This window comes from Piliocolobus tephrosceles, chromosome 6 (assembly GCF_002776525.5).
Source record: "Piliocolobus tephrosceles isolate RC106 chromosome 6, ASM277652v3, whole genome shotgun sequence".
Classification (NCBI taxonomy): domain Eukaryota; kingdom Metazoa; phylum Chordata; class Mammalia; order Primates; family Cercopithecidae; genus Piliocolobus; species Piliocolobus tephrosceles.
In genome coordinates this window covers 97,034,486-97,058,047 of record NC_045439.1, presented here as the reverse complement: position 1 = coordinate 97,058,047, position 23,562 = coordinate 97,034,486, and the positions used below count along the sequence as shown (strand labels likewise).

Genomic DNA, 23,562 nt, shown 5'->3' with positions numbered 1-23,562 from the left:
AAACAGATGGGCACAATCAATTTGATGAAAGCAAGCAATGCCAGTTCTGCTCAATCTTCCCTCAATGAGCAGCAGAGGAGAGAGGGGGAAAAAGGGAAAGAAGGAAAAAAAAAAATCCAGGCATGCCTACACCCAAGATAGCTTAGTAAAGGAAAAGATGAAAAGACAAGTTGAAATATATATGCTGGCAGGTGGAAGTGCTTGCTGTCAGAGGGAGAGTCTGAAAACACCACAATGATACCAAACACATGAAGCCTTCAGACACTGAGGGGTGTTGAAGGGGCCAGGGCAGGCGGAAGCGGTTGTGATGTCAGAAGAAATCAGCAGCAGCAGCTCTATGGAGGAAAGAGCCCTGCACGTAAATTTAAGTTTCTGTAGTCTATGGTCTATAGCCCAGTGTGGTGAGCAAGTTAATTACTGCATTTAGATAATCAAGTTTCAGAAAACCAGAGCCTTCCAAAGCAGTATTAAGGCATACTGCTACATCTTTCTAGGCTTCACTGTCCATTCGGTAAGAAGTCACACTACAACAGCCACCCAACAGGAACAGGAGGAAAATTCATGAAAATGAGCTAGAAATAAGATGGTCCCAGGATGAATGGCTTTCTCTCTGCCTTTGGACGTGAAGTGCATGACCAGATGCCTCCTCATTTACCAGGAAACACTTTCCTAACAGCTCAATTTCCCCATCCATTCTGACACTCAAAGTGTGGGCAATGACTTAGCTGCCTTTGGCTTATTGGACTCCCCTCCATCCTCTCTCCTCTCACATGCCCATTATTTCTTCCCCTCTTGCCCCCTGAATTTGTTTTGGTCAAGTCTAAAATACTTCTCAACAGGAAAGAGCATCAAAAGGGCTCATTTGGATAACGGTTCTCCTTCCCTTGGCTCATTAACAATCCCCACGATTCTCAGAGACCCAGCCTTTCCCTGCTGTGGCTGGGAGTCCGGTTCTCTGAGCCAATGCGTTAATCATCTTCAAGTGGTTCCCTTCATCTTCCAAGAAGGAACTATGGTGTTTGAGAATGGGAAGAGAGTAAAACATTTCTTGTCTCCAAGTGCCTAGATATTGCCAATGGGATTGCTATTGTTTTTTTCTGAGTAATGGCTCAAAAACGTTATCTGTATACATATAAACACAGAACTGGCAAATATAAGTGTATGTAGATATCCGTGTGTGTCACCAAGCCACATCTTCTTTATCATAAGTAAAATGCGTTACCTAGAAATATGTATAAACACATCTAGTTTTAGATTTGCATATATGTGTATAAACAGGCAGCACCCTCTTTATCATCAGTAGGAAATGATATGTCCCTGGTTTGGGTCATCCAATAGGGCCTAACTGCACCTACCTTTACTTGGCAGTTCTCCCGAATTTTGTCTGTGTAAAGACCCCTAGGTCCACTCAACTTTCATTACTGAGATATTCAGCAATGGAGCCACCAAGGTCCAAATTTCTCTGAGCCCTTGGGAGCATCTTACCGCTGGAGGTGCTGGTCCAGAGCCTCCTCCTCAGCACTCAGCAGAGTTGCAGCTCGAGCCAGGAGCTGATGGCTGCAGCTGGCAGATTTGAGCTCCAGGATGAGGAGGCCCAAGCAGAACATGGCTCCCATCTCCTCCAGTTCTCTGGTACCAAACTGTAGACCCTGCCAGTTAAACAAAGCATTAACCATGACAATGTATAATGGGAGCTGAGTGGTGACACATGAAGATTGAGAAGACGGACTCCTACACACAGGCCTTTTTCAGACAGTGAGAATTAATTATATTTGTCAGTCGCTGTCCATCGTGTTCTGTTGTGTGCATTGTGGATTGGTGGTGATGTCAACATCCAGGGCTCCCCAGAAATACCCCCATGACAATAATGAGCTGGTAGGGGTTATAAAGGGAAGCGGGGTGCATGGAGATCCAGGAGTCTATCCCCTTCCCACATGATGGTCAAAGCAGCAATGCTTTTATCTGTATTTTTACAAAGGGTTTTTCACTGCTGAAAAAAAAAAATTCATAAACAATCTTACTAAGAGATGCCTTTTCCTTCCTCTGAATTTATCAGCCAATGGAGAAGAGTAGGGGAAATCTTTCATATATAAATACTGAACACTGAAACTTTAAAAAAAAAAAAACAAAAAACAACAGCATTCATTTAGAACCCCCTATTCAGCTGTACTCAGATATCCATGAAAGCAAAATCATGACATGTACTCAATAGTATAATTCATGAAGAAACAGATAATAATAACAATTGACAAAACTTAATTGATCACTTACTGCATGCCAGAAAACCTTCTGAGCTCTTTGATTTGCATTAACTCAGTGGATCCTTACTAAAGCCCTCTGAGGTAGAGATTGTTCTTTTTTTCCATTCCACAGATAAGGAGATGCAGATTTATCAATACAACTAACTTATCCAAGGCCTAGCATCTAGTAAGCACCAGAGGCTAATAAGTAAATTCAGGCTCGACTGCTCAACATAAAAAGCTGTGTAGTGACTATAAGAGATTCCATTGTGGTGAGCTAGAAAGTGTGTGGTTTTTGAAGTTAGATCAGACTTAATTGTGAATCCTGGTTTCACTAGTTTGTAACTGTGTGGGCTTGGGCTCAGTGAATGCTATTTGCCTTGATTTTCTCATCTGTAAAATGGAATCATAATTCTCCCTTTCATACCTAGGCATCTGGTGATAAGGAATATTTCACAGTCACAATATTGATCAAAATTAGCTCAATTTATCCTTCTCTCTTCCTATAAAGATATTTAATACAACAGAATTCAGTGTGGTACCGAGGCCTTCCTGTTTATAAAGTACATTTGACCTAAATAAAAAGTAATCAATAGTGAATCATTTTTTTGCAAATAGATTTTCACATCCAAATAATAATGATGTATTATGGAGGACAGGAATGGAGCAATAAGAATGCAAAAGGATTGCTCATAAGCACCCCAAGGAGAAACAAAATTCCAAATGGGGAAATTGTAAACCTCACAAAAGAATTCCTGGCTAAAAGCATTAAAAAGGTAGAAAATCCTCAAATTTATTTCAGCTGTTTGAAAATTTGATTCGCTGCATGTTTTGACACCTGTTTTCCTAAAGAAAGGAGACATTACTTCAGAGTTAAGGGAAGTCAGTTCCTCCTTAAGCAACAGCAGCCAGAAGGGAAAGACAGATGTTGAACAAGTTGTTTCTTTTCTTAAGTCAATAGAAAAGATCACTTTTTAAAGAGAGAGAAATCTCAGTCTCTTTTCTAAAGCTCCAAGGTCTGATTCTTTTCCCCACCCCTTTTTTCAGGTTACTTTTATAAAATTCTAGAATGGCTGGCTTGGTTGGAAGAAAGTGAAGGTCACACCCTCCTGCTCAGTCAGCCACCTCACAGATGGCAAAGGAGAGGCGAGGAAGGGAATGAGAGTAAGACTCTGGCCCTCAGGGGCAGGAGCACTCACATACACATTTGCAACCCCAGCCTCCAGCAGACACATAACAGGTGCTCTGTAGAGGTTAAAAGAAGGAATCCTTGGGGAAAATAAACCTCAGAGTGTATGCCATACTCGTAGGTTAGGGAGAGTTCGTCATAGCAGGCAACTTCTATACAATAACAGCTAAAATGATAGTACTTTATAATGTAAAAAAAAATTTGATGCCCCAGATGATGGCCCACATATTTCAGGTCATGGTTGTCATTGTAACAAGTAGTCCGGAAGACCTTGATTAAAGGAACTTGTACCACTTTATTGGCTGTGGAGACTTGGGCAAGGCCCTTATATTCCATTTTGCACTTCACTATTAATCTCTCTTTACTACTCTATTTTTTTCTTTTTACTCTCACGTGGTATAATTTGAGTGTTGTGTTTTTGATTTGTTTTGTTTTAGAGAAAGGGTCTCGCTCTGTCACCTAAGCTGGAGTGCAGTGGCGCTATCACAGCTCAATGCATCCTTGAACTCCTGGGCTAAATATATTTGTTTATGTAGATGACCTCCTCTCACACCCCACCACTGGTGTGGAAGAGAGCTTTTCAAAGGCAAAGACTGAGGAGTATGTTTCTTCCTTTACATCCCTGGCATGGAGCACACACCTGTCAAATGTCATATCCTCAGTATGTGATAAATGGATAAATAACGACTCTAAATGAGTGTATGTGGAGAGGCATGGATGGATTTTTATCTCTCAGATGCATATTGTATCTGTCAAGTAGAACTTGACTTCTCTGGGTTTGGGCATGTGAGTGCCTTTAAATCTTGCTCTCCCATTGTCAAATGTTGTGAACATTAGAAATAAAACTGATTTTATTTTGGCTCCAGGAGACTTATTCATATCTCTGGATAAAAACTGGGAAATAGGTAAATAAAATTTAGAAATTTTGACCTCCACTTTGGTCAGTTATCATGGGTTCACAGTAGAAAGTTGATGAATAAAACTGGCTCTGGGTATGTTTAAAAGTGAGTATAAATAAAATAGAGATCCAATTCCCTTCTCACCCAGCTCAGATGTCTTAATTAGAAATTTTTTCCACATATGGTAAAACAAAGTCTGACTATAGTGACTTAAACAAGGTTTTATTTTGCACAAAAATAAATTTGAGGGAAAGGTAGAAGATTCATGGCATATAGGTCCCTATCTCTGCACAGTATTAGTAAGCAAGGCTGACCAGCACAACCCTCTCTGTGTTTTTTAACAGCTTTTCTTGATAACTCACCACAAAAGAAGAATAGTTATGTTAGATACCTGTAAGACAAACATCAGGTCCAAAAAAGATGTTTAAATAGCATAAATACTGATAATTGGTGTGCAAAAGAGAAAAAATAAGCAAATGTGGGAAAATATCCCATTTCATTATTTAAATAAAAATGCCTTCTACACTCTGCAAATTGATAGACTATTACATATATAATATATATATAATATTCTCTTACTATATTATATAAGTTTGCTCTCTCTCTATATATATATATATATAGAGAGAGAGAGAGAGAGAGAGCTCGGCTCACTGCAACCTCTGCCTCCTGGGTTCAAGCAGTTCTCCTGCCTCAGCCTCCCTTGTGGCTGTGATTACAGATGCCCCCTGCCACGCCCAGCTAATTTTTGTATTTTGAGTAGAGACAGGGTTTCACCATGTTGGCCAGACTGATCTCAAACTCCTGACCTCAGGTGATCCACCCACCTCAGCCTCCCAAAGTGCTGGGATTACAGGTATGAGCCACCGCACCCGGCCTATATTTTAAACTTAATAATACTTAGTGCTGACACTGGCACATGCTGAAACTGGCACATATCAAAATACCTGGTAGAAGTGCAAATTGATTGAGACCTTCAGGGCAGTGGCCCCGTAACATTTGACATGGTAATGTCACTTCAGGGAACCCTTCCTAATAAACTGAACCAAAATAAAAGGGAAGCTATAGGCATAAAAATGTATATTATGACAGTATTATATATAATAATCCAAATTTGAGGGAAATAAAACCATAAGTGTCTAATAGGGGAGTAATGACTAAGGAAATTGTAATGGAATAAATTTGATGGACTATAGGGAAGCTATTAAAATGATAATTATAACAACCATTTAGAATATGAAAAATGCTTATGATTTAAAGTTGAATAAAGTCAAGGTACAAAGCAGGCAGTCATACAATTTATGCCGAAGGTTTGGCAATGAAAGCAGAGGTGATGATCCTCAGACCCTACTCCCCTCTACCCACACTTTCAGATTTTATTGCTATAGTTTGCCAAGAAAATGTAAACATTTCCAGGAGAAGAGGCTCTATAATATCATCAAGAAAATATCCACATAGTTCAGAAATTTTAAAGAATAAGAAATTATTGCAACCTGGAAAAAATGTTTTGAAGGTTATATATGCCTACAAATGAATGGTGGAATTCAGGTTAGCAGTTTGTAAGATCTTCTCTTTATCTTGGATTTTCTGAAGTAGATTTAAATTTATTTTCATTTCTTTTATTTGGGATTTATTAATAGGAAAATTAGTATGTTTCAATAATTCTAGAAAAATGTCATCCATGATCTTTTTGAATATTGCCTCTCCCTTATCTCTGTCAAGGAAATCAAAGATAAGTTAATATTTAACGTATGTTTTCTATTTTCCCTTTGTCCTCCACATCTTTTAACCTTACTTTCTTATTTTCGATTTCTTTGTTTCACTGTAGTAAATTCTGATTTTTCTCATATTTTTGTTCCATATTAATAATTCTTTCTTCAACTAGATTGAATCTACTTGTAAACTCATTCATCTCAAAACCATTTCTGAAAAACATATAACCATGGTTATTTTATATTACCATACCCGATTATTCCTGCATATGCAGTGTTTCTGGGCATCATTCATTAGTTTGATTTTTCTGTTGCGTGTCAATAGTATAGGCCTTTTTTCTCAATTATTTTATAATTTTTAAAATTCTAAACTTATTTTTTTGAATATTAAAGTCTGGTTTTGTAGATTGGTGTTAGTGCTCTTTTCTTCATCTGGGACTTTTGTTTTTCTCCCCTAAGTACTTGAGGACACTGCCAATCAGAAACCACTACAGACAGCATTTTTGGCTTGAGGTCTTTTGGGCTACAGGGACATTTGAATTGTGATTCCAAATCTGCTTGAAGGAGGGCTATGTTTAGAAATTATGAATGAAGACTTTGCCCGTTTTTACTACTCTACCCAAAGCCATGGCCAAGAAAGTCAAATACGCCCACATTATCCCTTTGCAGATTGCAGTTTTACTAATTCATTGACCACAGTTGTCATCTCTGGAAGTCCTGGCTTTGTGTGATGGTCCCAAATGAATCCTCAAACCTTACATGGGTCTCTGTCTTTGTTACAAAATCCAAGTTATAAGTGAATAGGGTTTAGTATCTGCCCCCAAAGTCTTACAACCACCTCTGTTAATCACTTTTTATAAAACAGAGCATCATTGAACATCCTCTGTAAACATGCACAGAGAAAAGATGTTAAATCCATGAAGAAATATTGCAGATAAAAGGGGGCCACTCTGAAGATACCAAACAAATGTCTTTTTGTGAAATAGATTTACTGCCAGAAACGGGAAAAATCTGGGAAATTTCTTGTTTATATTTTCTAAAAGAAACAAGTATATTGCATTGGTGAAAGTACATTAAAAGGCACAAAAAGGAAACAATAAGAAATTAGAAGTGACAGCACTATTGAGATGAAAATTCAATTTCTAAATTAAAGGCCAAAGTCATGAGTTAGACTGTTCAATGTAGAAAATAAAATCTATTACAGAGAAGACAACTTCAAGAAGTTTTTCAATATCTCAAAGGTAGATGATATGAATTGGATATTTGTCCCCTCCAAATCTCATGTTGAAATATGATCCGCATGTTGGAGGTGGGGTCTGGTGGGAGGTGTTTGGGTCATGGGGTTGAATCCCTCATGGATGGCTTGGTACCCTCCCCATGGGAGCGAGTGAATTTTTAGTTCAGGCAAGAGCTGGTTGTTTTAAGTGCCTGGCACCTGCTCCTCTCTCTCTTGCTCCTGTTCTCACCATGTGACATGCCTGCTCCCCCTTCACCTCTGCCATGAGGAAAAGCTCCCTGAGGCCTCACCAGAAGCTGAGCAGATGCTGTGACCATGCTTGTATAGCCTGCAGAACTGTAAGCCAAATAAACCTCTTTTTTAAATAAATTACCCACTCTCAGGTATTCCTTTATAGCAATGCAAAACTGACTAACACAACAGATTAGATTAAAATGATGAGCTAAATATATAAATAGGAATTTTAGAAGAGATTAGGAAAAAGCGGTATGCTCCCATTCGGAATTTAAAACTCAGATAGTATGGTAGTCATAGCAGAAGCCAAGAAGAAAGAAAAGGAAGGAAAGGAGGTTGAGGAGAAGGAAGACAGTACTCACCTATGGTACAAAACATATCTGAGTTTACATATCAAACAGGATCTCCAAGTATTTGAAATATAATTAAAGAAAAGAAAGAAAAAAGGATCAAGATCCTTATAAATAACTAAAATTAAACAATCTAATATTTATTCATACTACTAATACCTAAGACAGTGGAGCAAGATACATGTAATTTTGAAGAGAAAGTATTGGTACCTCAAAATGTTATGGGTAGGAGCCTCAGGAAGACAAACCTAGAGAAGGGGAAACATTGAATGCAAACCACATCATCAACAAAAAATAGTTTCATAATTTGTTTTAAATTATTAACATAATCCTAATACCAAAAACTGATTATTGTATTACTAATATATAAACAGGGCAGCAAACCAACCTCATAGATAGATAGATACATAGAAAGCAGATATCTCAATTTTTAAAAAGTAATTTATGTTCAGAAATATAATATATAAAAAATATACATGATTTAGAGAGTAGTTTTCTAAGAATGGCATGATGATGGTATCATTAGGAAATCTGCTAGTATAGATGTTAACATACCAAACATATCAAGATAAAGGGCAGAGAACAGAAGAAAATAGCAGGAACTTCTAAATGAATGCATCTATGTCTGAAACAAGTCATCTCATATGAGCCCACCAGGATTCTTTGTAAACCTGAGAAGATAGCCTGGCATGGTGTGTGTAAACACAGGCCCCAAGACCTGTATTGCTGGGGTTAGTGTCCTCGTGCTTCCACTTCTAACTGCAGGGTCCTGGGGAAGCCCTTTGACTTTTTGGTGCTTCAGTTTTCTCATCTATATAATGGAAATAATAATTATAATAATCATAATAATATCTAATTCATGGAGTTGCTGAGATAATTCCATGAATTAATATATAAGTTGAGATCAGTAGTTGGCCCATTGCATATTATATAAGTACTTATTATTATCAATAACAGCAGCAAATGCTTATGTAAAACCAATTGTCAAAATCGTACTTGACATTAACACAGTCCTTGTTAAAACTATCACCAAAAGTATGGCCTGCTTTCACCACTGTTATTTACTATATTTGACAAGACCCAGACAATTCAGTAAGATAAGAAAAAATGAGTCATACATATTAGAAAAGAAGAATCATATTATCTTTATTTGAAGACTGATTATATCCTAAAACAAACCAAATGAATCAACTGAAAGACACAATTTATTAGAGATAAGGCAACAGTTGAGTAAATAGGTTACAAATATACAAAAATCCATTTTCTTTGTTTAAACCAGCAAAATAAATTATTAAGTATGATAAAAGTTCCATTCACAATATCAAAGCATAGGAAATCAGAATGCCACTGGGGATTTTCAGACTTGGAAAACAAATTCCCCTCTGGAAGAATACATGGCAAGAATATCTCAGAATAAAATGTAAAAACTATTAACGAGGGTTTTCCCTTACAAATAAGAAAAAGCTCTTGTACGCGATGATGATGAAATGTTTTGGTACTGATATAAAACATGGCAGGCAGATCAAAGGAAGACTACAGAAAGCACAAAAATCTTGGGATAAATAAAGGTTTGCAGTTGACAAAGGAGCCCTTCAGGCACCAGGAAAAGGACTACAATAAAGATAAAAACTCAAAAGCAGTTGGTTAATATTTGAGGGAAAAATCTTACCCCAAATATTTTTAAAAAAAATTATTTTGATTAAAGATCTAAATGATCAAAGAATTTAATGATAAAAAGGAATAGAATATATTAATGTTTTATCATCTCCAAACCGGGAGAAGGTTTTTCAGTGCATATTTTCAAAGGAAGAAATCATAAAGGAAAATATTAATGATTGGATATATAATATTTGAATATATTTAAATAGCCTGAAATACCACAAACTAAACTAAAATGGAAACAACAAAATAAACATAATTCCAATAGAGAAAAAAATGTGAATTTGCTTTCATATAAAATGTAAATTAATGTAACAATAAAATACTATGATTCTCTTCTCGTTTCAGGCTTACCCTCAGCCCCAAATCATAATCGTCTGCTGGAAATGGACTGGAAACAGTCACTGTTACATACTAGCATTGGCAAAAGCACATACCACTGCACTCTTTCCAAGGAAAATTTGGAAGTGTATTTCAAAAGCCTTAATAGTGTTTAAACTCTTGGAGTTAACAGTACAAATTTCAGAAATAAATATTAAGGAAATAATCGCAAAATGAGCAACAGAGAAAATCCAAAATGTGCACCGGTTCGGTTTATTACTAGTCAGATAAACTTGAGTGAATTCACACTGTGGAAATATTGACATCATAATGTATTTCAAATTGGCAAAGTCATAGGGATATAATCATAATGTAAATTACAATTGACTATAGTGTGCGATATTCTTTATTATCCCAATTTTACTTTAAATTTTTAAAATGATATATGGGTATAAAAATGTTAACTGGTTAGAAATGTATGATGAGGTTGCATGATTTAAATATTTTCTTTGTGCATTTTCCTTATTTTTTTTAAATCCACAAATTACGTAATTGCTTTTGCTAGTCATTCTTTCCTTCAGCAATGCATGTAAGCCTGAAAGAAGTATATCTGAATTAAGATGTTATTTTATGTAATATGCGATTTTAAATCTATAAATAAAACTAAATTTAAAATTAACTTTTATAAATCATTAAATTTAAATTTAATATTTTAATTTAAATGCTCAATAACAAAAGGCAAAGGAATAAGCTGGTTAGGCCTATCTAGTTTCTAAGGTTCCTACTTTTTCCTTCCCATGAACTACCTGGTATCACCTAGATTCCCCTTTACTTTTTTGGGTTCACTAGGCTTGGGTCTACTTGGCAGGGGAGGTAAACACCCAATGAAAAGGTCTGGTGAAGAAATAGCAATGAGACATCTATTTCTTTAGTATTGTCCCCCAAACATTCTCAGAACCTTTACAAAGAGCCAGCATGAGTTGAAAGACAGTGACTTTTGGAGTTTTAAACAGGTTTGGAGAGGCTCCGAACTTGAATTAAGTGTGTATATCCCCTGCCTCAACACGCACCCAACAGAGAAGTTAAAACTGAGTCAATCCAGCCATGCAGATCTGTGAACTCTAATAGGTAGCAGAGAAGAAAGCATGAGGACTGGTGGATGGGCTCTGTGGCTTCTCCACTTATCGACCTGATCAAATGGACTCTAATGCTTTCATGCTGAGGACTGGATCAATCACTAACCATGTTGGTGTCTCTGCCAGATTTCATCTGATGGGCTCCTCCGCACAAAGCCCCCTCTGTGTGTGTCCTTTCAGCCCAGGTTTCCTAATCCATTACTGACAATTGTTTCCTTAGTAACTGCAAAAAAGGCCATATATTCACTAGCATAGCAGGGCTGAAGGTGTGGGCTAGACTTCAAACGTGTCCTTCATTTCTATGCTGGACCTTCCTTTGGGTCTTTTATTGGTGAAATTGTCCCTACACCATGAATGACCACAGCAGACAGCTAGACCCTCTGTGATTACATTTCCATGTCTTTCTTGAGGATGCATAGAGAGGATAAATGTGAATCAGAGACTGTATCATTAGATAGCCTAGAGTCTGATCAAGCCAAACTCTGTTTTTTAGATGCATAAACTGCATTTAAAAAGTTATGTAATTAAGTAGCACTAGAGCCAGAGTGACAGAAATAGTCCCCTGACTCTATTAAATTGTCCATTTCAATAGAGGCTTTACACTTCATGTATTTATTTACCAAGAGCTTTTGCAGATCTGGAGACCAGCCTTTCTTATAAATTATGTTCCCCCTAAGTTCTGCTGTTCCAGATTCCCTCTCTCTTTTCTCATGTCTTCACCAAAAAACTCAATATGGCACCAGAGACATGCACAAGCCCAGTACTGTGCAGTAACAGCCTGCCTCCCTCCCCTTCACTGTTGTGACCACTGTCCCCTGTACTCATCTTCTCTGGCACTTTGCTCTCTGAGCTCCACACCCTGGCTTCTGAAACCTACCTGCAGCTACCTTGTGTGGTGACTAGCAGGAGTAATCTCTCTAAACCTGGGTCTCTATGGGTTCTCTCAGACCAATTATGCACTTTCCTTCTAAGACCACAGATTGAGGGAAGGAGAAAGGTGCTGCTGTCCCCATGGTTACATACATCATTTTGAGAAGCTCAAATGAAAAGGACAACGACCAATTAGAACAGAAGCTGGCCACAGCAATGGAGCTGAGTTTTGCTTTGTTTGGCTTTAACCCTTCAGTATCTGAATCTCAATAAAGTCCTGGGGGATCATGGAAGAAGTGTGGGGAAGAACAGGATAGTGAAGTAGTGGGTAGGGGATTCGCTTGGTGGGCATGAGCAGGGGCCATTAATGCACAGGTGTGGAAGTCTTGTAGTGCACTATCAATTGGTATAGTCACGCCAGTGAAAACCAGTGGAATATTAATCCTAACCTTTACTTAGACCTCCAAGCCCTACAGCAGCTCATTCAAGTCCATCCAGTATTCTTGGAAGATGATGGGGATAAGACACAAATCAAAACTATTTTCAAAAAGGTGAAAAAATATTAATATGAAGCTGTACCTCCCTAATCTTCCATATGGTGTCTACCAAGAGAGTGGTCCACTAGGCGTATCTTCACTGGTCATGCTGAATGGCTAGTAGTTTTTGTTGGGTAAGAGGACCATAATAGTCAAGTTCAGGGCTACACAAAGTGTGGTCTGCAGATTAGCATTTGCCTGTGAAATAGTTATGAACTTTTATTTGTGATAAAATAAAAAGCCTAAGCCAGAATATAAATCAATCATGTAACTAAGCATCTGTTTTTAGTTCAGCTGATTTTGTCAATGAAGGCGGCACTGGGATCGTGAGTACAAGCTCCTTGTATCATTGTAGCAGCCAATGAATCAACAGCTCATAGACCAGATACTTTGAGTAGTACCGCTCCAAAATACACTCCCCAACAAGATCTCTCTACTTTAAGTAGCAAAAAGGGAGTATTTTGGTAGTCAGCTCTCTGGAATCTAAATTCCAACTTTCTGTCCAAATGACCACTTTCGAGATACACAAGCTCTTTAAGCTCAATGTCCTCTTCTTAAAAATGGGAAAATATTATCTACCGCTTAAGTGCTTCTATAAAGATTAAATGAGATATAAAGTGCACATGCCTTACATGGAGGCACAGAGTAAATGCTCCATAAAAGTGAATTTTTTCAGACACTTTTTCCCTATGCAATATGTAATATTACACACAGAGGCATAGCAGAATCTGCACAGATCACAAATACGTGTGTTTGTGTGTGTGCACATTTATATGGATATATAAATGCCACTCATCTTTGCTTAGTTTTGCTTCTCTTTTTTTCAGCTGAAATCTTTATTTTTCTCCAATTTTACCTGGTCATTTGATGTGGATAAAACACAGAAAGGCCAAGTATTCAGAACTGACATTCAAGGGAAGTCAGAGCTTTTATTTCTCTACATAATTGAAGTTGTTGAATGAGGTAAGATAAAAGATTAGTATTTCCATTATACATAATTTATATGGAAAGTGGAAGTTGAATTGAAGAAAGAAAATTTAGAGCTTAGAGCAGAGAATAGATAAATTGTCCCCAAAATGATTCATTTGACTAGTCAGATAAATTGGGCAGAACATGAGATGAAGTAATGTGACATTCTCAGAGCCACGAGAGTAACTTGGTATGGAGCCCTGTACTTGGATGAGATCTTAGCATGGTCACCACGCTTAGAACCATCTCTCAGCTCCCTACCTCCAGTTTCTCTGTTTGCTTGCTGTAGCGGAAAGGCTTTTAACTGGGTTTCACTGACCAATGAGGGTCCAAGGATGTTGATAATTCTCCTATTATTCTATTATTGCATGCAAATTTGTGCGTGGGTATCTCTTTTTTTTTTTTTTTTTTGCTTTTTTTTTATTATTATACTTAAAGTTCTAGGGTACATGTGCATAACGTGCAGGTTTGTTACATATGTATACATGTGCCATGTTGGTGTGCTGCACCCATCAACTCGTCAGCACCCATCAATTCATCATTTATATCAGGTATAACTCCCCAATGCAATCCCTCCCCTCTCCCCCCTCCCCATGATAGGCCCCATTGTGTGATGTTCCCCTTCCCGAGTCCAAGTGAGCTCATTGTTCAGTTCCCACCTATGAGTGAGAACATGCAGTGTTTGGTTTTCTCTTCTTGTGATAGTTTGCTAAGAATGATGGTTTCCAGCTGCATCCATGTCCCTACAAAGGACGCAAACTCATCCTTTTTTATGGCTGCATAGTATTCCATGGTGTATATGTGCCACATTTTGGGTATATACCCAAAGGATTATAAATTATGCTACTACAAAGACACATGCACATGTATGTTTATTGCGTGGGTATCTCTTTAAGAGGTGTCCTTGGCTTCATAAAGAATTACAGTGTTCTTATAATCATTTGCTAGAGATAATGATGCTAACCCAGTCTAGTTCTGCTAACTGGACTGGGTGAGCATCATTATCTCCAGCAAACAATTATGAGAGCCTATTGTTCATTCATTCATTTAATGGCCATTGAATTAGCTCTTACTACGTACATGACTCTGTTTTAGGAGTTGGGAAAAAAGCATGGTCCCAATTCTTGAGGGTGACGCATGTGCCTGCCTCCAGTCTAACAACTGCCTTTATTTCTACATCTCTAGCACAGTGTTTGGCACAGGGTGTCATTTTAGAGTCCACGGTGCACATTTAAAGGATCATTGACGGGAATAAGAAATGTCAATCCCCAAGGATCTTATGCCTATTAAGGAAGGTAAAACACACTAAAATAGGATTTGCCTTGAATGTCTGAAGCTTCTCTGCGTTAGGACTTTGGGACGTGTATACTTACAGACATCTTTTGCTTGCTTGTCCCTGCACAGTGTCTTAAAGGTGAAAGAGCTAAGCAGGTGTAGCAACATAAGCAGTTAAGTACATACTGTTTTACGCTTTCTCAGTCCCTGAATTTACATTACCTGCTTGGCTCCTGTAGGCATTCAAGTTCTGAGCATTTTTAGTCACTAAAACTCTCCTTCATTGATACTATTATTATTTTCCTTCAAGTTTTGCTTGACTGAATACTTTGGAGAAGGAGAGACTCAGAACAAACAAATATAAACAGGAAGAGAGGCTAATACACATTAGAGTCTGCAGATTTATGCATGGCTACAATTTGCTGTTATGATCTAAAAGATAATATCTGACCAAAAGCATATAACAATTTTATATTCAGTTCAGTAAATGAGGCCTGACCAAATGCAGAGAAAATAATAATTCAGGTCTTAAAAGCAATGAGATTGCTGTATAAAACTCATATTGAGTCTATAAGTAAATTTAAAAATAATGGTTAATTTTAAAATATTTGAACTTAAAAAATCAGTTAAAAAAGACATGTATTGACTATATTGGATTAGTAATACAATTAACTTTAAGGGAAAAAAAGATTGTTTCTAAAACTCTACTCTGTTTTTAAGCAAATGTCACCTACCAAAGTGCAAGTAGATTTGAAGAGAGGAAGAGATGTATATATGTTACCTTTTGAAACATGAACATGCACACAAGAATGCAAAGCATTCTGATTGCTCTAAAGGGTAAATTTATTTATTTGTATGTTTGTTTATAAATGTATTTATGTATAGCTTTAGCAATAATGGAAGTCTAGGACCCAAGCAGTTTAACAATGAATATGTCTCTCTGCCCATTGTCAGGCGCGAAGTCCCGGTCAATTGGCCCCCACAGATCTTTTCAGATGAAAATGAAGATACTGCCATCCCTCCTTTCTGCTCCTTGCCTGGAGTGGAAAACTGACATTGTCTGCAGGAAACCCTCTTTCTTGTGGGAGTTAAGTCTAAACACATCTATGGTTCTGCTTACTTGATAAAGGGAACATGCTAAATTCATATCAATCCAAGGACTGCCAAGCCGTGGCTAAAAATGTGCCTGTGGCTTTGTGATTCCCCAGGGTGTGCATCTGTGTAAAGAGGCCCCCAAAGTCCATGAGCAGGTAAGTAATAACAATAGTAATAAAAACAGGAACAGACCTGAGCACTGTCAGGCTATAATTGCCCTGGCAACAGAGCAAGCAGTACTACCATGGGCCCATACAACTTTGATACTCAAGTGCTCAGGAGGGAACAACTGGAAACCCCACCAGGCAGAACACTTGTTAGCAGACTTTGTTCAGTTCAAATGAGGAGAAATGTTTTATTTTTTAATGAAACCTTTTCCAATTAGTCCTGTCTTCTTCCTGCCTGCCTCCAACCTTGTTTAGCTGTCTCATTCTTACTTACAAAAGGGGGAGTGTTCAGGTTAGATCCTGTGGTTGGCAAAAGAACTGGGATGTATTGTCAATGAAAGAGACTTGGAAATTCAAGATGCTGCAGCAGGAAGCAAAAGATAGGAGCATACTGCTGAAATTCTGCAAAGGGACAACAGTTACTATAGACAGAAAAGAAAACCTCAATAGTGGTCACATAGATGAGGTTATATTAGATCTACCTGCAGGTCTAGATTGTATCACCTTTACCTTCACAGTCCTCACCTTTGGCAGAGTCTTAACTTATGGAAGCCAAAAGTCTCCCTGCTTCAAATCATCTCATCCATCAATCTGACAATTACTGATACTCTTTCTATTAATGGCTCTTTAAATAGTATCCATTAATAAGCAAAGTAACACAAATTCTTGCACTGTTTATTAGTGCATAACTGCTACATAGCCATTCAGTGGAAGTTCAAGGCCAGATGGAGTGAAACATGGAACAGGTAGGTAAATTCTGGAAAAAAGATCAAGAATCTAGAAATCTTCAGGTCTTCTATGACCCTCTTTAGGGAACAGATATGGAGGGGGAATAAATAGGAAATAAATGAGACAGAAACTTTTCTTAATTAAAATATCATGGCTTACTTTTGTCTTTGTGAATACCCGCCTTTGCTCTATGTGTAGTACAGCTAGCCAACACACATTCTGCATAAATGAAGGGAATGTTACTATAACCTCCATTGAATCTGCATGATGTTTGGTGTTACATCCCAAACAGCTTTCCTCCAGAATGTTCTAACATTCTATGATTTATCTCTACCTGCCAACATGGAGGATTGCTCTCCTTAGTGTTTCTGTGGCATTTTTTCCCTAAATCTAATCCCAAACACATGGCCTAACAAGTGCTAAATTATTAATGGGGTGATGGGCCAGATTTCAGAAGAAACCCCCACCAGCCTAGGAACTCTGGCTATGACTTTCTGTATCCACATGCCCATATAAGATTTGCAATCCTGAGTGTTGCTGATGCCTATGTATCAAAGTAAGAGTCAGTCTACAAATGACAAACACTGGCCAAAACCAAGGTCCAGGAGGCTGTAAGAGTCACAGCTATAAAATGGGGTTCATATTTCCATTTTGCTAGATGATTAAAAATTAAATGGGCACCTAGGATACTGTTGACTTTTACTTAATCCAGAATGAAAATAAAGCAGATCAATAGAGGTGTCCATGTCCATTAGTCACAGAAAATCCTTAATAGAGTTCATTTCTATTCAGACTTAAGAAACATTAACATTTACTATTCATTCATTTTTGCAAAAATATATAGTAAGTTCTTTCCAAGTGTCAGACATTGTTACATTGTTCTCAGGCTAAAGACAAAATCCCTGTACCCTCATCAAACTTAATCTAGAGGAGTCATTTTAATGATCGTCTTATTCTAGAGAGGCATTACATTATTAATTGTTTCATTACAGTTTTGAAAGTGCTGTGACCAAAAACTATAGGATGCTATGAGAATACATTAAGGGAATCCAACCCAACCTGGATTATTATGCTGATCATGTTCTTTCATTATATATACATAAATGCATGAATATATACACACATACATACACATATATACATATATGCATATACAATATAGTATATACACATATAAATTATATCTAATGTGTGTATATGTATATATTTTAACTTTTACAACAGTCCTAATAATGAGTTTGAGAGAAATTGAGCATCTTATCTCTGTACTTTCAATAAGCAGGAGAATTGCACCCCTAACTTAGCTCCCCTAAACTTCACACCAAGACACCAAGACTGCTGGCCCATCAGAAGCCCTTGCTCCCTATTCCCTGTTCTGGTCTACCCCAGGTCAGTAGCCCATTTTGTCAATCTCAGAAGTAGGAGATTTACGAGAGATGTGTCCTTCCTTATGATGTGAGATTAGGCCACCACCTTCAGTTTGGACCAAGCAAGTCCACTCATAAATGATACTGTGATTATCCATAGAGGACACAGCATTTCTAGGGAAAACCATCAACCAGGGTTTGAAAATGTGACCTCCATTAGCAACAACACTAGATCTTTCTCTGGCATTTTTATATCCCACTGTGAGTCACTTTCCAACCCATGGGGCAATGGATTTCCACTCTAAATGTCACCTCCAGTCAATATGTGTACATACAAACACACACGGAGTATTTTCTGCATCTAATAGCTTTACCCACACATGTGGTTCCGCCCTGAGGCTGGGTATAAATAAATTGACAGTCTGATTTCCCACTAATGCCATCAGAGAAAATTCTTTCCGAATATTAATCAGAAACTCATGAAGTGAGGAAGGCTTGTGTCAAGGATCAGGAGGAAATGAGCTCTTACGGGGGCTGGAAGACTGATTGGCCAGGAGGCACACGCTCAGCCCGCGGCACTTGTTCAATTGGCATTGTCCCAGGTCAGCTCCCCCTTCACGAAATATTTCTGGAGGACCAGAGCAAAGGCTGCTGAAGGCTTAGTGGAAGGGGCATGGTAGACAGTGAGCATATTAGCAAAAGTAATCACATGGAAAAATGAGGAAGGTGAGGGTCTTGGAAGCAGCAACAGTTAACATGAAAGAAATCTAATGATCTCAAAAAGAAACAAGGGCCAGAGAACCAACATGCCTGAGGCAAGATGGAGGGCTGGGGAGCAGGTAAAAGCCAGGGCAAAGAAAAATACAGTTTCCTAAGGGAAGGGAGCAGTGAAACCAAATCTGTGACATGAAAACTACTCTCAGTTTATTTGCATTTCAAACCTCCAGTGGAGATGTGGAATTTCTTTTGTTAGAGTTCAGGTAGAAGAACAGATCCTTCTCATGTTAGCTAAGGAGGCAAAAGAGCCACTGAGTACATTTAACCTTCTTCCATGGAAGGTAAACAATGGAAGATAAGGGAGCTCGGGGGTGGTGAAGGAAGAAGTTAACAAGAGTTCTGTCCAGGAAAAGGGAGATATCTTCAATAACTAAGGGAAAAAGAAGGGAGAGAGGCCAGATTATCAACATCAGTGGTCAAATTAGACTATGTCATATTTTAAGAGATACTTTATTACTTTTTGATGCATAAAGTACTTAGGAGTGCAGTACCAAAGTCTGGCTACATAGAGGCCTGCTGGAGACTCCCTTTAATGAATAAACAAGAGTGATGTGTAATTAGAACCTCAACAAGCAGTAAGTTACTTCCTTCAGAACTTCACAACATTGGGTTAGGAGTGAAGTTGTTTTCCTACATAATGCAGGCAACCCCCCTAAAGCCCCAGGGTGATATCTAAGCACTTTTTAAGCATTACTAATTTTGTCAGCATGCTCTTTCTTTCTACTAGTGCTAGTTCTGCTCAAATTAAGAGAAATTTCAAATAATCCAAGTGAAATTTAATATTGTACATAGTTTCTCACCCTCTGCCACTTGTAAGATGGTTGAAAGTAGTTTATGTGTATTTAATATAGAATAAAGACTTCCTATAAATCATAACTTTCATCAACAAAGACCAGTAGAAATATGTCCAAATTCATCACACAAAGACCTCCATGATTTTATCTATTACACTGGAGGTGCAGAAAGGGCCTGGCTGCATGCTTCATGCTCTGTACATTACTTCATTACTTATTTCACTTAATTGATAGCATCTCAATGGAGGTAAGCATTACTATTCCCATTTTACACATGAGAAGACTGATGCTCAGGGAGGCAAACTAACTTGCCCAATATTTCAATTATCTGTCAGTCTTTCTGCTAACTGACACTAACTATCTGTAGTAACGTAGTGTAGCAGCAAAACTACTACAAAGCCCATAGCTAGATTTTCCTCATAATGTTTACCCCAACTCCACCTCTAACTCCCTCCCCAGGTATTTCTCCTCCGAATGCATCCAAATTGTACACTTTCTTAAAGTGTTTCCTGACCACTACAAGTTAGCAATGACTTCCCTTCTCCCAACAAATGACAACAGCAACATTTATTGGACATGTAATAACACAGCGGGGTCATTTCTAGTTTTTTTAATTGAATGTTCTTTTTGTCAACACATATGAATGGAAGTCCTTTCCTAGAGGTACAATGTGCCTAGAATTATGCATAAGATGCTTTACAAATATTTGGAGGAAGAGGAGGAGAGGAAAGGAAAGACAAGAGAAAAGAAAGTAATGGGAAATTATGGATTACCTACTTCCAAAAATTAATCTGGAGATACTCAAATAGTGTTTATTTATATGTTTACATATTTTCCACCAAATACTTACTAATGAGGACATCATTGCATGCATTGGTAGTTAAATAGAAGCCGGAGTCAATTGGCTAATCCAGTTTCTATTTTCCTATTGAGTATTCAGCTGTGTTTCAATTGTTGGGGAACAATGCGAAGGCAAGTTGTTAATAGATATTCACAAAAATTCAAACAGAAATAAAAGGAAGGTCTGTTTGAATGCCCTACACACCTGTCCCTCCTTGCTAATAGTTTTCCCAGGGAAGAATGCATTTCTAGAGATTGCAGTCAGCCCCAAAATTGTCCCACCAGATGCATCTGGAATGATTGTTCCAATGGATAGAGTAAGCTCTTTCCTTACCTCGCTTATAAACAGATGCATCACCTTTTCTGGCAGGCTGTGAGTGTGAGTTCTTGGCTAACAGAAACAGACCTCCAACTGCTTTTCTGCAAGGCTGCTCTGAAAAGTAAGAGCTGCTGAGAAGATGTTACATTATAAAAGAGCAAAACCCTACTGAGTGAGATTCCAGAGTGGCAATCTCTTGGTGCCTGGGGCTATGTGAAGCTCCCATTTGACTTTGATGCTCACTGGCATCTTTAGTTAGGGAAGCCTGTGTGTAATCTTGTTTCTCTATGGCTAGCTGAGTAGGCAGGGCCCATCATCAGAAAAGGCTTACCATGAAGGGGATTGGGAGGTCAATGATCACAGCCCTTCCCAAAGGAGAGCATCAATGACACCTATAGGAGAAGGTTTGAAACAAAAGCAGATGCCAACACATTACCCTAACACCTGCCATCCACCTCTTTCCATGAATGTATGTGGATTCTAAAAATGAAACTTAAAAAATACAACAATGTACTATGTAAAGCCTTGATTAGGGTCCTGGTACTAATGGACACTAACTACTAACTTTATTTTCAAGAAGGAGACATTGAATACAAGGCCATGGGTAAAGAGTGGTGCCAGCCTGGTAGCTTGCAGCTATTAATAGATCCAGCCCATAGATACATTTTAGTTTGTTTGTTTTGGCCCATGCATTTTTTGTCTAAATGCAATTACTTACCCATATGTAAAAATTGGAAGCTTTTACATTCAAAGTAAGTCTTCATTATATAGCTTTGAAAAAATATGGGAAGATATGAAAAAATATTCCTACTTGCTAACTTGGCAGAGCTCTAGGGGAGGAGGGGAGATTATAAACAAGGAATATGTATCCCGATGACCAAAGACTCCTCCTCTCGCTTTTCCCTTTATCTCCCCCTTTTCACTCATGTACGTGATCTGCTTGGCCCATAGAGACATCTGAGTTTGTGGCTCAGAATAAAATCTTGGCGTTTTGATCATCAGTGAAACCCTGCAGTCATTCTACCAAAGACAGAGTTTTTCCTGTGAAGAACATTCTAACTGTGGTTTCCTCTTACCTCTGCTTTAGGGCAAGCTTTTTATCAAACGACTCACATTCTTCTGCTCTAATCTGCTTTCACTGATGACATAGACTAATTGCAGCTCCTTCATAAAGTTGAGAGTTGGAAAATACAGTTTAAAAAAATGAGCTCCAGGACTGAGTGTTGTGTTGTATTTGGTCTCTGGGAATATGAGACATTGGCTAGTTCCAGCCCAAGGTGATGGTGTTTATTTCTCTGCAGCTATTGAGCACCAAGTGGAAAGCCATCATGATGAAAGGCATATTTGAAATGAGCTCCTCCTTCCTCATACCCGATATGCTGGCTTGTATGTCTTCCATCTGGGAGTAGAGACATCCTGTGGTCACTAAGGGGATGGCATAGGTAGGGTGAATCAACCCATTAGGAACAATAAGGGGAAGGCCTTGGCTTCTTTTTTTTTTTTTTTAGAAAATTTTTATTTATTATTATTATTTTATTTTTATTATTATACTTTAAGTTCTAGAGCACATGTGCATAACATGCAGGTTTGTTACATATGTATACTTGTGCCATGTTGGTGTGCTTTTATTAGCTTTGATTTGTGTTACCTTTAGGGCTCAAGTGCAGGGTTTATAAAAAAGAACCAAGCAGTTATAGATTGTGCACTGCTCGTCACTGTGGTTTATATCCAATGTCTGTGAAGCTTTTATTGGATTATTGGTAGCATGTTTATTTGCCTGAGCACAAAAAGTCCTGCTAGGCCTTGAGAATAATACAGAGAGCAGGGGCTTTGTGGTATTATAAGATTTAGGGAAAAGTCTGCATCCTGTACTCTGGGTGGCAGGGAGAGGGGAAAGGAACAGGCACTGAAGGGCAGACACAGTATATGGACTATAATTTAAGATAAGACTGTTGAGTAGATGTGGAGGGAGCCTGGCAAGCCAGGTCTAACTGTTTCTTATTTGTGGATCAGGATCCCCTGGGATATTTGTGCTGACACAACTCATTTTGGTGTGCAATTGAGGAGGTTATGGAAGGACAGTGAAAGAAGGCTACTCGGCAATATCCCAACTGGTTGGTGGGTGAACTAGTCTTTCATGAAAATAAAATGAATATACATTCTCCTGGATAAAATGGATTTGTTAGCATCTATAACAAGGATTCTCTACATCAGCACTATTGACATTTGGGTCATAAAATTATTTGTTATGGGGACTGTTCTGTGCATTGCAAGAAATTTTGTAACATCCCTGACCTCTCCTCATTTGATGCCTATTGTATCCCTACCTAGTTAGGACAACCCAATATGTCTCTAGATACTGTCAACTGTCTCTGGCAGGGGAAGGAAAAAGGGGGCAAAATGTCTCCCTGCTTAAAACCACTGCTTTACACACACTAAAGTGTGTGTATACATATATTTTGGGGAGATGTAATGTAGTTATTCATGAAATTTCAAACAGAAAACTTCAAACACAATACTTTTCATTAACTTAATTCCCTTGAAATGAGTCTCAGAATAGGGTTCCAGAAACAAATGTTGGAAGATTTTTAAAGAAGGAGAGTAAATGGGTGGTACACTAGTTTTAGGCAGGTCTTACCCCAACAAATGTTTAAATCTACAACCTGAGGTAGGAATCTACATAACTATGAAATATAAAGCAGCTAAACCACATCTTGGTGTGTTAATATTGATCTTTCTACAACATCTTTCTAGAATCGATATATCAGAAAGTATAAAAACCTCCAGTAGCCAGTCTTTCTATTCTGGCCTTGAATATTAAAACCTAGCTCTTATCTTTGGATCTTC

General features: G+C 38.1%; 1 protein-coding gene across 1 annotated transcript in view; it reads right to left on the bottom strand.

The window, feature by feature from the left end:
- Positions 1 to 1,481: 1,481 nt before the first annotated feature.
- AGBL1 (ATP/GTP binding protein like 1) overlaps positions 1,482 to 23,562 on the bottom strand; it is a 606,328-nt gene continuing 584,247 nt past the window's right edge. The window contains 1 exon segment of the mRNA XM_026448330.1: positions 1,482 to 1,649. Coding sequence (XP_026304115.1) covers positions 1,482 to 1,649 — 168 coding nt within the window.